The sequence below is a fragment of the Hypanus sabinus genome, chromosome 8 (assembly GCF_030144855.1).
Source record: "Hypanus sabinus isolate sHypSab1 chromosome 8, sHypSab1.hap1, whole genome shotgun sequence".
Classification (NCBI taxonomy): domain Eukaryota; kingdom Metazoa; phylum Chordata; class Chondrichthyes; order Myliobatiformes; family Dasyatidae; genus Hypanus; species Hypanus sabinus.
In genome coordinates, this window is record NC_082713.1 from 78,052,042 (window position 1) to 78,066,744 (window position 14,703).

At 41.9% G+C, this 14,703-nt stretch overlaps 1 protein-coding gene across 1 annotated transcript in view; it reads right to left on the reverse strand.

Moving 5' to 3' along the window:
- Nucleotides 1-400: 400 nt before the first annotated feature.
- The window catches only part of LOC132398249 (interferon-inducible GTPase 5-like), a 35,779-nt gene continuing 21,476 nt past the window's right edge, over nt 401-14,703 (reverse strand). Inside the window, exon 4 of the mRNA XM_059977387.1 lies at nt 401-3,210. Within this exon, the coding sequence (XP_059833370.1) occupies nt 1,989-3,210 (1,222 nt within the window). The 3' untranslated portion in view covers nt 401-1,988. The remainder of the gene's footprint in view (nt 3,211-14,703) is intronic.

Genomic DNA, 14,703 nt, shown 5'->3' on the forward strand with positions numbered 1-14,703 from the left:
GTTCAGGAGCAACCGGAGAACATGACACCTCAACAATATTAATAATTTAAAGTCGGCCCATAAACTAAAAGCAGAAAAAAACGCAAAAGCGTGAAAAAAGATCCCCACCCCCTCCCCCACCCTTCGAAGAAAAGCCAAGCAGCAAGCGCATAATCTAACACTAACCTTACCCCCATTTCAAGATGGCAGCTCCATAAAAAGATTTTAAAAAAAACTATGTAACACCCAGATTTAAATATAGGGTTGTAAAAAGAAAATATATATCAATCAGAATGAAAAAACTAATATAATAAAACAAAACAATCTTTAATAAAAAAAGAATAAACATTGAAATTTAAGAGTGTAATATACCTTTAAAAAAATTTCATATATAAATGCAAAAAAGATGACGTTTCAAAAACAAAGATTTATGGGAAGAAGAAATGACATTTTGAAGCAAAGTCTTATGGGAAGAAGAAACAACATCTTGAAAAAAATAAATCATTATTACAAGATACAGATGCATATATCTGAAACGGAAAAAAGAATAAAAAATATTGTAAAAGTTAAAAAAGCATCCATAAAACAGTGATAATAGTAAAAAAAATAGGAATCAGACCCGTAGAACGGGATAGAAAATTATAACCCAACTTCGTAGGTTACTTAAAATGAGATGGCACCCTCTCTCCGAGGAATCTTCAACATGACACATAGTTCAAGTTGCACTAGAAGATCTATAATCTTCAACAAATTTCTTCGCTTCTTCTGGGGTTTTGAAAAATTGCTGAGTGTTGTCGTTCAGCGTAATTCTGAGCTTCGCTGGATACATTAAAGCTTGTTTAAGTCCAATCAAGTGGATCTCTGCCATCACTGGTTTAAAAGCGATTCTTGATCTTATTACATCGTATGAGTAATCTTCAACAATTCGAAATGCATTGGTGTTATAAGGAATCATACCTTTTTTACGAGCTAATCGAATTAAAAGCTCTTTCTCCCGAGGATAATGGAGGCGAACAATCACCGCTCGTGGTTTATCAGACAGAGCCGAAAATCTCGTAACTCTATGAGCACGATCGATAACAGGTTTAGATTGCAAACCTTCTGCACTGAAAGTTTCCCATAGTAATTTAGAGAAAAATTCAGTTAAATCACCGGACTCAACTTTTTCAGGAAACCCGATGATACGCAAATTCTGTCTACGAGATCAATTTTCGAGATCAGTAATTTTAAACTTATATTGATCCATAGTTTTAGCATTCGACTCTACCTTTTTCTCCAGCGCTTCGATTGTATGTACTTTTTCACAAATTGATTTTTCAAGAGTCACGATCTTATCTTCATTCCGCTGAATGTCTGATGCCTGCGATTGAAGTTTAATTTCAAGCGATCTATCAGCTTCTTCAAGTTCGGATATTTTCCTGGTAAGTTTATTTTCCAAACTTGTCAGTCTGCTTCCCAGTCTACCATCTAATCTGCCTTCCAGACCCGAAAGTTTAGTATCCAGTTTAGCGTCCAGAAGAGTAGAAATTGCGTCGATGAATACAGGATCCTTAGCCGATTTCTTGCTTGTAGCCATTTTAAGTTTGACAAGATTAGATCAAATATTATTTTAGGAAGAAAAAGTTAATCAAAAGTATCAACCCATGTGATTAAATTCGAAAAGATTTAATTAAGGGGTGATTATAGTTGAAAAAATGAAGAGCGCCTAAAAGGCAGTTGTTTACGTCGCCATCTTGAAACTCCCCCTCTCCCAGCTGTGCCTTCTATATGCAAATGTTTATTGGTAAATCCTTCACGTGCACTTCTGAAGGCAGATGTAGCTTAATTTTAAAGTTTAATTCAAAGGCTGCCAACCCACTTCAGTAATGAATAAGAAACAGTTCCAGGAACAAATGTAGTCGAAGTGAACATTATCGAGTAGAATAACAGCAGGATTTGGTATTAGATACCATCAAATTATTAACCATGGCATGATATAAATTCACTGTTTAGATGTTTGTACAGCTCAGTTAATCAGTTTCAAAGGCAACTTTCACCACTCTCTCTGCATTCTCTGTAAGATCATTCAATGCATCACTCAGTATCTTGAACGTCATGAGAAATGATGAGCTTGCTCCAAAAATGCTGCCGATAACTGGGACAAAGTTGAGAGCGAATTCCACAGCTGAAATGGTAACAGCAGCAGCACCCCAGGATAACCTCATAATTACATCTGTGCTTATTTCCCCCAGCAGTGGACCTTTTACAATCGCCTTCAGCTCTTCCACAGGTTTTCCTGCTCTCTTGGCCAGTCGTTGAAGAGAAGCATCATCCAGACCCAGGCATTTCCGAAAATAGACAATGGCTCCAATCAATATACTAGTATCACAAGCGAGAGAGAAGCCGGGAACTGGGGCCGCTCCACAGGCCCCAGAGAGTGCTGCAAACATCCAGATAAATTTACTCAGAATCTTATATTTCTTCTGAACTATCTCCACATTTAGATTTGGAAGGTTCAGGACAAATATCCTTTTCTTTATATTATTTAGATCACCTTCGAGTCCTTCATTTAACCGAATGAAATCAAAACGATCCGGCTCTAAACTGGATATCAGGAACACAGCTGGATCCGGAAACCCTGCGTCTGTCAATCTCTTGACAGTGTCATTCCGAATCTTTTCCAGCTCTTTATTAATAACTTTCATTAATAACTTTTCATTAATAACTTTCTCTTCTTTCTTCATGGAATAAATCTCAGCATCAATCTTAGAGCGGATAAAGTAGAATTGTTTCCCCAGCCTTTTAATCTCTTTGGCAAGTTTTACATCATTTTCTTTGAATCGACAATTGGAGATGATGATAAAGAAATCATATCTTTTGAATTTCATTTTTCTGAGATATTTAGCTGCTGTGAATTGTGTGGTTCCCATCCCTGGCAGGTCCCAATAGCGAACATTGGGCAGAGTGGGATGTGAGTACCCGGTTGGCTCCATTGATGTTTCTGTGGTCCCAGATTTAGCTGCTCCCGGATCATCCTTCCGAAGTCCTCTCATGGCATTGATGAAGGTGGATTTTCCTGTACCTGATTCTCCCGTCACTGCGATGTTAAGCTCTGTTTTGTCCAGGTCAGTTACTTTCTTCTCTATCAGTAGTTTAACTTTTTTCACCCCACCTGTTTCAAAATCAGACTTTAGTTTGCTCAGTTCTTCCTGTGTGAAGAATGAGGAGGTCTCAGTCTCTGCCTCCTGTTCCCTGAAAGAAAGTATGTTCCATTAAAGTTCTCAACTGAAACAACTTCCATTTATATTTCATAGCATGGCATTCACAGAACATCCTCATGTCAGTCCCTACAAGGAATGGTCCAAGTGCTCTTTGCTGTTAAAATTTGCTACCCAACAGCTATCTATATTCATTATTATAATGTGCATAATAGAGTCATTGAGTCATTGTAAAGTGCAGTACAGAAACATTATGCACCTGCACCGGGACCATAACCCTCCATATTCCTATTACTGATGTACCTATCCAAAATACCCTTTAATGTTAAAATCGAGCTCACAAGCATCACTTATGCTGGCAGCTCATTCCACACTCTCATGACCCTCTGATCGGTTAATATTCTTTGACTCTGCTTAACACCCATTGACTATCGGACCACATAGATCTCAACGTGTTTGTCCACAGAGCAGCATCTGCACATACCTTTACCATTTTATTTCTATTTACCCATGTTGCTTCACCATGTCATCTCTTCTCAGTTCAACAAAGTAATCTTAGCTTTTGCCTCTCTGAAATGATATTGCCAGTGAAGTCGGTGATGGGAAATTTTGAGCACATGAAGCCCTATTTTGTGAAGGGTGCTAGTAATCAGTTGATAGGATGAAGAAGAGGAGAGGTCATCAGAGGTTCCTATGCAGATGATGCTTTCTGCCTGCAGTGTGGTGAATCAACAGGAATGGAAACAGCTCATTCCAGACCTGGCATGCTTCAGTCATTGATACTCCTTACCACAGTTAATAATCTAGTTTCAGCACATGCAATTCTGAGTGATGCTGCACAGTCAAATATTTGGAGGGGAAAAAGAGAGGAACATTTTCCAAGAACATGCCCGTCCTCAACCATGGTCAGTGCTAATGATGTGGCTGAAATGGTCACAAGGCTGCTGTTTGATAACCAGGTCAAATGGGGACAGGACCAGTTAACTTCCTGAATATAGTACATAAGACTTAGACTCTTTCTATGTAGGTATCTACACAACAAGATGTAACATTGCTCAGGTGTCAAATTCTGTATGGGTAATGATCACCAAATCTGTCTATGCTAAAACATTAACAAAGCAATGGGCCTTGCTGTCATGGGCTCTCAAGAAGCACCTATTCACAAGCACCCCTAAGCATAATTTGGATTTTATCTGTGACTATTTGACCTTCAAACTTCATTTTCAACGTAGTTGAATTGTGGCCATGAGAGCTTTTTCCCATACATAATGAAAACTGTCTTTGATCCCAGGCTAAAACATCATTGAGTGTGGCAAACAGAACCACACTCTTTCAGTGGGCAATAAGAAGAATGCATACCAACAGTTAGGGAGTTAGTCCATATAAACTGGAGTTTGGAATAGCAATACTGAGATCTGTTTGGGGGTCATTCAAATGTGAAGTTCTCCTTGATTGGAAGTTTCATGAGCCAATAAAATATGTGGTTTAAGCATATTTTTGGAGTGGGCAGTGTTAGAGTAGTGGACTGAGGCTTTGGGTCAAGAGACTTCAATGAGAAGAGGAGGAGACCAAGGTCTCAGAAGCCATTTTGGATTGGCAATTGTGTGAATGGGTTAGTAGAGTGGTCTGACATCTGAGACTTTGGTTTGAGAGGCCTTGGTCAGGAAACACAGATAAGAAGAGGTAAGTTACGTTATACATTATTGTGCAAAAATCTTAGGCACACATGCATATAACCCCATTCCCGGCCCAGCACTCCTTCTCAGCTATCTGCCTCATACTTGTCTCACAGCACTCTAGCCTCACCATTCCCAACAACCATTGCTCCCAACAAACTGCTAACCAAACTCAAAGGTTAATGTATTAGCAAAGTACATATGGAGTATACAACTGAGATTTTTCTTCTCCAGATAGGCATGAAACACAGAAAACCATGGATTCAGTTCAAAGAGTTCAAACAGCAAAACCACCATGACCCCGCACAAAAAAAGAAAGGCAACACCATCTTTACCCCAGCCTGAAAACCCCTCCCCTGCACAAATTCATCAAGAACATCGGCCCCTAAAGAAATGCAGCAAGAACATCAACCCCACTCCCCACTCCATATTGACAAATACAATACTGTGCAAAGGTCTCAAGCATGTTATATAATATATAAAATGCTATATATTATATATGTTATATCATATATAAAATAGGGATACAGGATCTGGTGCTGTGTTTTAGCTCCATGATGTGGGAGCTGGTGGGCTCCATTGAAGTTCCTGGTTACCAAATCTACAGCAAGTGTTAGTTTCTCGAGGAACTTGGGCTTAAATTTGAGGAACTGGAATCTGAGCTTCAAACATTGTGATGCATCAGGGAGGAGGAGAGTCACCTGGAATCTGTGTTCAGTCTGCGATCACAGCCAAGATATTGTGACTGTGAGTCATACAGAGTCATACAGCATGGATTGTGAGGCACTTGGGGAATGGGGGTTCCAAGAAGAAGTGCTGGAGGAGTCTCAGCTCCTGAACTTGCCCAATAAGTTTGAATTGATGAAATACACACAAAAAGCTGGAGGAACTCAACAGGCCAGGCAGCATCTATGGACAAGACTAAGCAGTCAACATTTCAGGCTGAGACCCTTCGTGTTAACTGTGAGGATGAGACTGAGGGCTGTAGGGAAGACGAGCAACCATACCATTGCTCTATGGTCATGGAGCTGTCTGGTGCCTGGGTCAGGGGCAGTTCATCTAAATTGCAGAAAAATTATGCTTGGGAAGTGGAAAGATTTGTTTTTCTTTTGTGGTTCATGTGGGTACCAGTGAAAAGGAAAGAGTTTTCACCGAGGAAACTTAAGAAGCTAGGGACTAAATTAAAATGCAGAAACAAACAGATATTAATCTCTGGATTGTTACCTGAGCAATGTGGAATTTGCTCAGGGTTAATGAGATCAGAAAGCTCAATGTGTCAAGGTTTGGTGTGGGAGAAGTGGGTTTGAATTTGTGAAATATTAGCACCAGTATTGGAGAAAGAGGGCTGTTCCAATGGGGCAGGGCCCACCTGAAATATGCTGGGACCAGAATCCTGGCAAATCACATAACTTGGGCTATGGTTATGGCTTTAAACTCTAAGGGGGGAATTGAACAGGTTGGAAAAGTCAGGGTAACATTAAAGAGAAGGAGAATCCAGGGAAGGTTACAGAAGTCTCCAAATTAATTAATAACACAAAGTTTAGAAAGGGATACAAAGGAAGATAGAAAAGACATGTAATGAGGGTAACATTATGTTGGCTATGTGAGATTACAATATGCAGAGTTTTTGGAAAATCAGTTTGGTACTCAATTCCAAGAGAAAGAGTTTATAGAATGCCTAAAAGATGAATTTTTCAAACAGGTTCCGGTTGAGACCATGAGGGAAAATTCCGGTTTAGGCGTTGTGTAATCAGATTTAATTAAGAAGCCTAAGTTAAAGGAACCCTCAGGAGACAAACATCATACTAGTATAGAATACACCCTGCAGTTTGAGTGGGACAAGATAAAATTGAATGTATCAATATTACAGTGCATTAAATCATTGCTTTTATATTCTAGTCCACTCAAAATTAATATTATCTTTGCATTTCCCTTCCTCATCAATTGAACCATCAAATGAACCTTTAGGGAATCCAATACGAGGACTCCCAAGTCCCTTTGTACTTCAATTTAAAAAAAAAATTACTCCCCATTTAGAAAATAGTGTACATGTTTATTCCTTCTACCAACATACCTTTCCATATATTACCCAACATTGTACTCCTTTTGCCATTTCTTCGCCCATTCTCTTTATCTGTCTAACTCCTTCTGTAGCCTCCCTCCTTCCTCAAGTCTACTTTTCCCTCCACCTATCTTCATATCTCCTGCCACAAAGGCATCAATTCCATCATCCAGGTCATTGATACACAATTGAAAAAGAAGGGTAGGTGTTGGGATGCCAGCAGAACACCACTAGTCACTGGCAGCCAATTCTGAAGTCACTCTCTGGATAGCAGTAAAAAGCTGATCTTTCACGCTGAGACTCTTCGTCAGTCCTGAAAGGTCTCGGCCTGAAACATTAGTTTTTTATTCCTTTTCTACATGGCTGCCAGAGACTAGTACTGTTCCATTGATGTCAGTTTTGGAAGAAACAGGGATTCTGCAAAGGACTCGGACAGATAGGAAATAGGAAAAGAAGTGACAAGAGGAATGCCAGGTGGTGAAGTGTACGGTCAGGCATTTGGAATAAAAATACAGATTATTTTCTAATGTGGTAAGTAAGACAAATGCAACATTTGTGAGGACTAGAATATTATAGGAAGGATGTAATGATGAGGCTTTATTAGGCATTGGACAGACTGCACGGAGTATTATGAGCGTTTTTGTGCCCCATATTTATATATTTATAAAAGGATATGCTGCCTGGGGAGGCCATAATAAATTAAATACTCTCATAACATGCAGCTATATAGGAGCCTAGTCAGACCCCACTTGGAGTACTGTGCTCAATTCTGGTCGCCTCACTACAGGAAGGATGTGGAAACCATGGAAAGGGTGCAGAGGAGATTTACAAGGATGATGCCTGGATTGGAGAGCATGCTTTATGAAAACAGGTTAAGTGAACACTGCCTTTTCTCCTTGGAGCGACAGAGGATGACAGGTGACCTGATAGAGGTATATATGATGATGAGAGGCATTGATCGTGTGGATAGTCAGAGGCTTTTTCCCAGGGGTGAAATGGTTGCCACAAGAGGACACAGGTTTAAGGTGCTGGGGAGTAGGTAGAGAGGAGATGTCAGGGTTAAGTTTTTTAACACAGCGAGTGGTGAGTGCGTGGAATGTGCTGCTGGCAATGGTGGTGGAGGTGGATATGATAGGGTCTTTTAAGAAACTTTTGGATAGGTTCATGGAACTTAGAAAAATAGAGGGCTATGGATAAGCCTAGCAATTTCTAAGGTAGGGATATGTTCCGCACAACTTTGTGGGCCAAAGGGTTTGTATTGTGCTGTAGGTTTTCTATGTTTCTATAACACTTTGGCCACCTCTGATCCTTGGTAGGGAAAGCTTGCGCATATCTGTTGTATTGATCCATGATGACTAAGATATTCACTGTGTTGCCAGCATCGGGTTCTATTGACAGGAAATCCACACACACCAGGTGATTAAGTTTTAAGGGAATTCGGGCCGTAAGAAATGATTTTTGGACTCTTGTAAATAACAGGTTAAAATTAAGTGCCAGCTTGTGTGTGCAAAGTTTGGCCTTCACTAAGGAATCTGCTTTCAGCTTGTTTAGATTAATGACTCACAGCTGGGAAAGATGTGGGAGTTGAATCCACACACATTATGTCTCACGGTTTCGCACCACTGAACTAAGTTCATTCCTCTATATAATATCTGATAAATAGTGGACAGAACATTCATTTTTTAAATTAAAACCTTGATTTAGTGGAATTTCTTATCTAAGTAATTCAGTTTTGTTCTAACTGACTTGGTGGGAATATCTATTGAACTGAGTTCACTTTGTCTCGCTAGTTCTATAAATTGTAACGTTTCTGCATGCTTGGTAGAAGCTCGCTACCGAGCCGCCAGAGAGAGTGATATTCTGTCTCGCTAATGCCTGGCTCTGAGTTTCTCACCGGCTGAGTTTGAACAAATAAAATGGTGAAAAGATAAAGTAAAGAACTATTTGTGGTGTGGTTATTTGGTCTGGTAAATTTAAGTTTACATTTGGTGCTGTGACTCGGATCCCAACATAGGGAACGCATCTCTGGGCTAAGTAAGCCACCGATGGTTTGAATCGAGCACAACCGAGAGGTAGGGCACCCTGAGGTGTCTTACCTCTTGCCACTCCTTGTGTCCGGTCAGGAGTTCTGCCCCTTGCCCAGTGAAACTTGTACCTTGATGGGATCCAGCAAATGACCAGCACCAGGAAAATAAGGCTAGCTGTTGTTTTGGTGAGGTTGCACAGGTGACATTGGCTATTCTGTATTACGCTCAAAACAGGACTACAAGCCCTGTTTGGGAGAGGTGGTCTTTTGGAAGAGGACAGCGAGGCTTTGAGAGGAAGTGCGGCGGCGGCCATTTTCAAATTGCTTCTCAGATTGGAGTTCTGAGAGGTGGGACTGCGCAGGCGCGTGAAGGAGGCCTGGGAAGGGGGGAAGATATAAAAGGAACGCATCCTTAAGCAGCGGGCAGCTTCGTTTGCGGGCAGCGGAATGAGCTGGGAGCAGAGTGTAGGGCTTGGGCTCAGAGTGCTTAGGCGGAAGAGAGCACAGTAGGCTTATCTTTTAGTTCTTGTTATTTTTCAGTTTTTCGGGAAGTATGAGTGTGAGGGCAGCTTGTTGTTCTCAGTGTCGGATGTGGGAGGTCCTGGAGTCTCCGAGCCTCCCAGACGTCCACATCTGTGCCAGGTGCGCCGAACTGCAGCTCCTGAGGGACCGAGTTAGGGAACTGGAGCTGCAGCTCGATGACCTTCGCCTGGTCAGGGAGAGTGAGGAGGTGATAGAGAGGAGTTACAGGCAGGTCGTCACTCCGGGGCCACGGGAGGCAGATAGGTGGGTCACGGTCAGGAAGGGGAAGAGGCAGGTACTAGAGAGTACCCCAGTGGCTGTACCCCTAGACAATAAGTACTCATGTTTGAGTACCGTTGGGGGGGACAGCCTTCCTTGTGGAAGTGACAGTGGCCGGGCCTCCGGCACAGAGGACGGCCCTGTAGCTCAGAAGGGTAGGGATAGAAGAAAGAGGACCATAGTAATAGGGGACTCAATAGTCAGGGGTTCAGACAGGCGGTTCTGTGGAGGTGATCGGGAGTCCCGGATGGTAATTTGCCTCCCTGGTGCCAGGGTTCGAGACATTTCTGATCGCGTCCAAGATATCCTGAAGTGGGAGGGTGAGGAGCCAGAGGACGTGGTACATGTAGGTACCAATGACATAGGTAGGAAAGGGGAAGAGGTCCTGAAATAAGACTATAGGGAGTTAGGAAGGCAGTTAAGAAGAAGGACCGCAAAGGTAGTAATCTCAGGATTACTGCCTGTGCCACGCGACAGTGAGAGTAGGAATGGAATTAGGTGGAGGATGAATGCGTGGCTGAGGGATTGGAGCAGGGGGCAGGGATTCAAGTTTCTGGATCATTGGGACCTCTTCTGGGGCAGGCGTGACCTGTTCAAGAAGGACGGGTTACACTTGAATCCTGGGGGGACCAATATCCTAGCGGGGAGGTTTGCTAGGGCTACAGGGCAGGCTTTTAACTAGTAAGATGGGGGGCAGCGTGAATCAATTTGAGGAAACTATGGGAGAGGAGGTTAGTTCACCAGTAGAGCAAGTAAGTAGACAGTGTGTGAGGGAGGAAAGGCAGGTGATGGAGAAGGGATGTGCTCAGCCTGAAGATGTAGCGGAGAAGAAGGAAAGGGATAATAAATTTGAATGCATTGTTAGGGATGAAAAGAGAGGAGGAGGTGGAGAGTATCTTAAATATATCTATTTTAATGCTAGGAGCATTGTAAGAAAGGTGGATGAGCTTAAAGTGTGGATTGATACCTGGAATTATGATGTTGTAGCTATTAGTGAAACATGGTTGCAGGAGGGGTATGATTGGCAACTAAATATTCCTGGATTTAGTTGCTTCAGGTGTGATAGAGTAGGAGGGGCCAGAGGAGGAGGTGTTGCATTGCTTGTCCAAGAAAATCTAATGGCAGTGCTTTGGAAGGATAGATTAGAGAGCTCCTCTAGGGAGACTATTTGAGTGGAATTGAGGAATAGGAAAGGTGTAGTACCACTGATAGGAGTGTATTATAGGCCACCTAATGGGGAGCGTGAGTTGGAAGAGTAAATGTGTAAGGAGATAGCAGATATTTGTAGTAAACACAAGGTGGTGACTGTGGGAGATTTTAATTTTCCAAACGTAGATTGGGAAGCTCATTCTGTAAAACGGCTGGATGGTTTAGAGTTTGTGAAATGTGTGCAGGATAGTTTTTTGCAACAATACATAGAAGTACTGACTAGAGATGGGGCAGTGTTGGATCTCCTGTTAGAGAATGCGATAGGTCAGCTGACAGATGTATGTGTTGGGGAGCACTTCGGGTCCAGTGATCACAATAGCATTAGCTTCAATATAATTATGGAGAAGGACGGGACAGGACCTAGAGTTGAGATTTTTGATTGGAGAAAGGCTAACTTTGAGGAGATGCGAAGGGATTTAGAGAGAGTGGATTGGGTCAAGTTGTTTTATGGGAAGAATGTAAAAGAGAAATGGAGGTCATTTAAGGGTGAAATTATGAGGGTACAGAATCTTTATGTTCCTGTTAGGTTGAAAGGAAAGGTTAAAGGTTTGAAAGCACCATGGTTTTCAAGGGATATTAGAAACTTGGTTTGGAAAAAGAGGGATGTCTACAACAGATACAGGCAGCATGGAGTAAAGGAATTGCTCGAGGAATATAAAGAATGTAAAAGGAATCTTAAGAAAGAGATTAGAAAGCTAAAAGAAGATACGAGGTTGGTTTGGCAAATATGGTGAAAGTAAATCCAAAAGGTTTCTACAGTTATATTAAAAGCAAGAGGATAGTGAGGGATAAAATTGGTCCTTTAGAGAATCAGGGTGGTCAGCTATGTGTGGAGCCGAGGGAGATGGGAGAGATTTTGAACGATTTCTTCTCTTCGGTATTCACTAAGGAGAAGGATATTGAATTGTGTAAGGTGTGGGAAACAAGTAAGGAAGTTATGGAACCTATGACAATTAAAGAGGTGGAAGTACTGGCGCTTTTAAGAAATTTAAAAGTGAATAAATCTCCGGGTCCTGACAGGATATTCCCCAGGACCTTAATGGAAGTTGGTGTAGAGGTAGCAGGAGCTCTGATGGAGATCTTTCAGATGTCATTAGAAATGGGGATTGTGACGGAGGATTGGCGTATTGCTCATGTGGTTCCATTGTTTAAAAAGGGTTCTAGAAGTAAGCCTAGCAATTACAGAGCTGTCAGTTTGATATCAGTGGTGGGTAAATTAATGGAAATTATTCTTAGAGATAGTATTTATAATTATCTTGATAGATAGGATCTGATTAGGAGTAGCCAGCATGGATTTGTGCATGGAAGGTCATGTTTGACAAACCTTATTGATTTTTTTGAAGAAGTTACGAGGAATGTTGATGAGGGTAAGGCAGTGGATGTAGTCTATATGGACTTCAGCAAGGCCTTTGACAAAGTTCCACATGGAAGGTTAGTTAAGAAAGTTCAGTCGTTAGGTATTAATGCTGGAGTAATAAAATGGATTCAACAGTGGCTAGATGGGAGATGCCAGAGAGTAGAGGTAGATAATTGTTTATCGGGATGGAGGCCGGTGACTAGCGGGGTGCCTCAGTGATCTGTTTTGGGCCCAATGTTGTTTGTAATATACATAAATGATCTGGATGATGGGGTGGTAAATTGGATTAGTAAGTATGCTGATGATACTAAGGTAGGAGGTGTGGATAATGAGGTGGGTTTTCAAAGCTTGCAGGGAGATTTATGCCAGTTAGAAGATTGGGCTGAACGTTGGCAGATGGAATTTAATGCTGAGAAGTGTGAGGTTCTACATTTTGGCAGGAATAATCCAAATAGAACATACAGGGTAAATGGTAGGGCATTGAAGAATGCAGTGGAACAGAGAGATCTAGGAATAACAGTGCATAGTTCCCTGAAGGTGGAGTCTCATGTAGATAGGGTGGTGAAGAAGGCTTTTGGAATGCTGGCCTTTATAAATCAGAGCATTGAGTACAGAAGTTGGGATTTAATGTTAAAATTGTACAAGGCATTGGTAAGGCTAAATTTGGAATATTGTGTACAGTTCTGGTCACCGAATTATAGGAAAGATATCAATAAATTAGAGAGAGTGCAGAGACGATTTACTAGGATGTTACCTGGGTTTCAGCACTTAAGTTACAGAGAAAGGTTGAACAAGTTTGGTCTCTATTCATTGGAGCGTAGAAGGTTGAGGGGGGATTTGATCAAGGTATTTAAAATTTTGAGAGGGATAGATAGAGTTGACTTGAATAGGCTATTTCCATTGAGAGTAGGGGAGATTCAAATGAGAGGACATGATTTGAGAGTTAGGGGGCAAAAGTTTAAGGGAAACATAAGGGGGTATTTCTTTACTCAGAGAGTGATAGCTGTGTGGAATGAGCTTCCTGTAGAAGTAGTAGAGGCCAGTTCAGTTGTATCATTTAAGGTAAAATTGGACAGGTAAAAGTGGAGGGTTATGGGCTGAGTGCGGGTAGGTGGGACTAGGTGAGATTAAGAGTTCGGCACGGACTAGGAGGGCCAAGATGGCCTGTTTCCATGCTGTGATTGTTATATGGTTATATGTTATATGGTTATATGGTCGCCGATACCTGACAAATTCGGTAAAGGGTTGTGCACACTTCAGAATATGGCCGGTTGAAATTTGATAAGGATATGAGACTGGCAGCCTGGTAAACTTCTCACCTCAGCAGCAAGAGTATAGCCGGTTGAAATTTAATGATAAGGTTCTCCGGATGTTAATTGCTGCAGCGCTAACAAAGAAACGGGGAAACAGGGGTGGCCACCAAAGGGGAACTTGAGATATAACCTCTTGTGAACAAGCAGGAAATTTAATTTGGAAAAAGAATAGCAGTTAAAAAAAAGTGGAAATTATTGATAAAAAATGGAACGATAAAGCTGATACCAAATGGAATAATGCCTTACTGGCCAATTGGAGGAACAATGCATGTGATAAAGGGGTGTAGAGGTATGTATGCCAGAAGGAAATCCCAAGAGTTAGGAAACATTTAAGGCAGAGTGCGAATGGGTAGATGAGAGAAGAAAAAGAGAATGAGATAAACAAAGAAAACAGGCAAAGGCAATATGGACAGACAATAAGGTTTAAACCGGCAGTGCTGCGTGTGAGATCTGGGGCCAATATGGGATTCCAAACCCATGTCTGGCGTACCGATCCTGTTTGAGGACAGTGACTGCGATAAGGATTGGGCACTCACCGTACCCCCACCTTACCAGGGGCCGAGTGCACCCAGTGCTCCCGAACCCCAATCCTGCTAGTACTCAGATACCGTGACCACTCGGGTAAAACAGCGGCGGCAGGGAAGGAGGGGCTGTCTATACCCTGAAATTCAGGAGGGGAATGCCGAGGATTATTCCGAGACAGGGAGGGAAGAATCCAATAAAACCCCAGAGTTAATGGCTCCACAGAGACAATTGCTCACCCGAATGCTGTCCAATCCACGAGCAGCGAGGAGGGGCAGCCCTCAGTAATTCCAGTCTATGCACCCTGGAAGCCTCAAGAGATTATAGTGATTATGAATCAGGCCCCCAATAGAAAAGAAAAACCAGCACAATTTGTTTAGTACGCCTGTAGTATGATACAAAGGTATAATGTGACCCCACAAGATTTATTCAGTCTGTGCTGCATGATTCTCCCAGCTGATGAGGGATGGAAATGGAAGGCAGAATTAAGATTACAAACCTATCAGGAGTTACAGGTGGGAATCCATAATGAGAATGAACAGACAGACCAGATTACTCAAG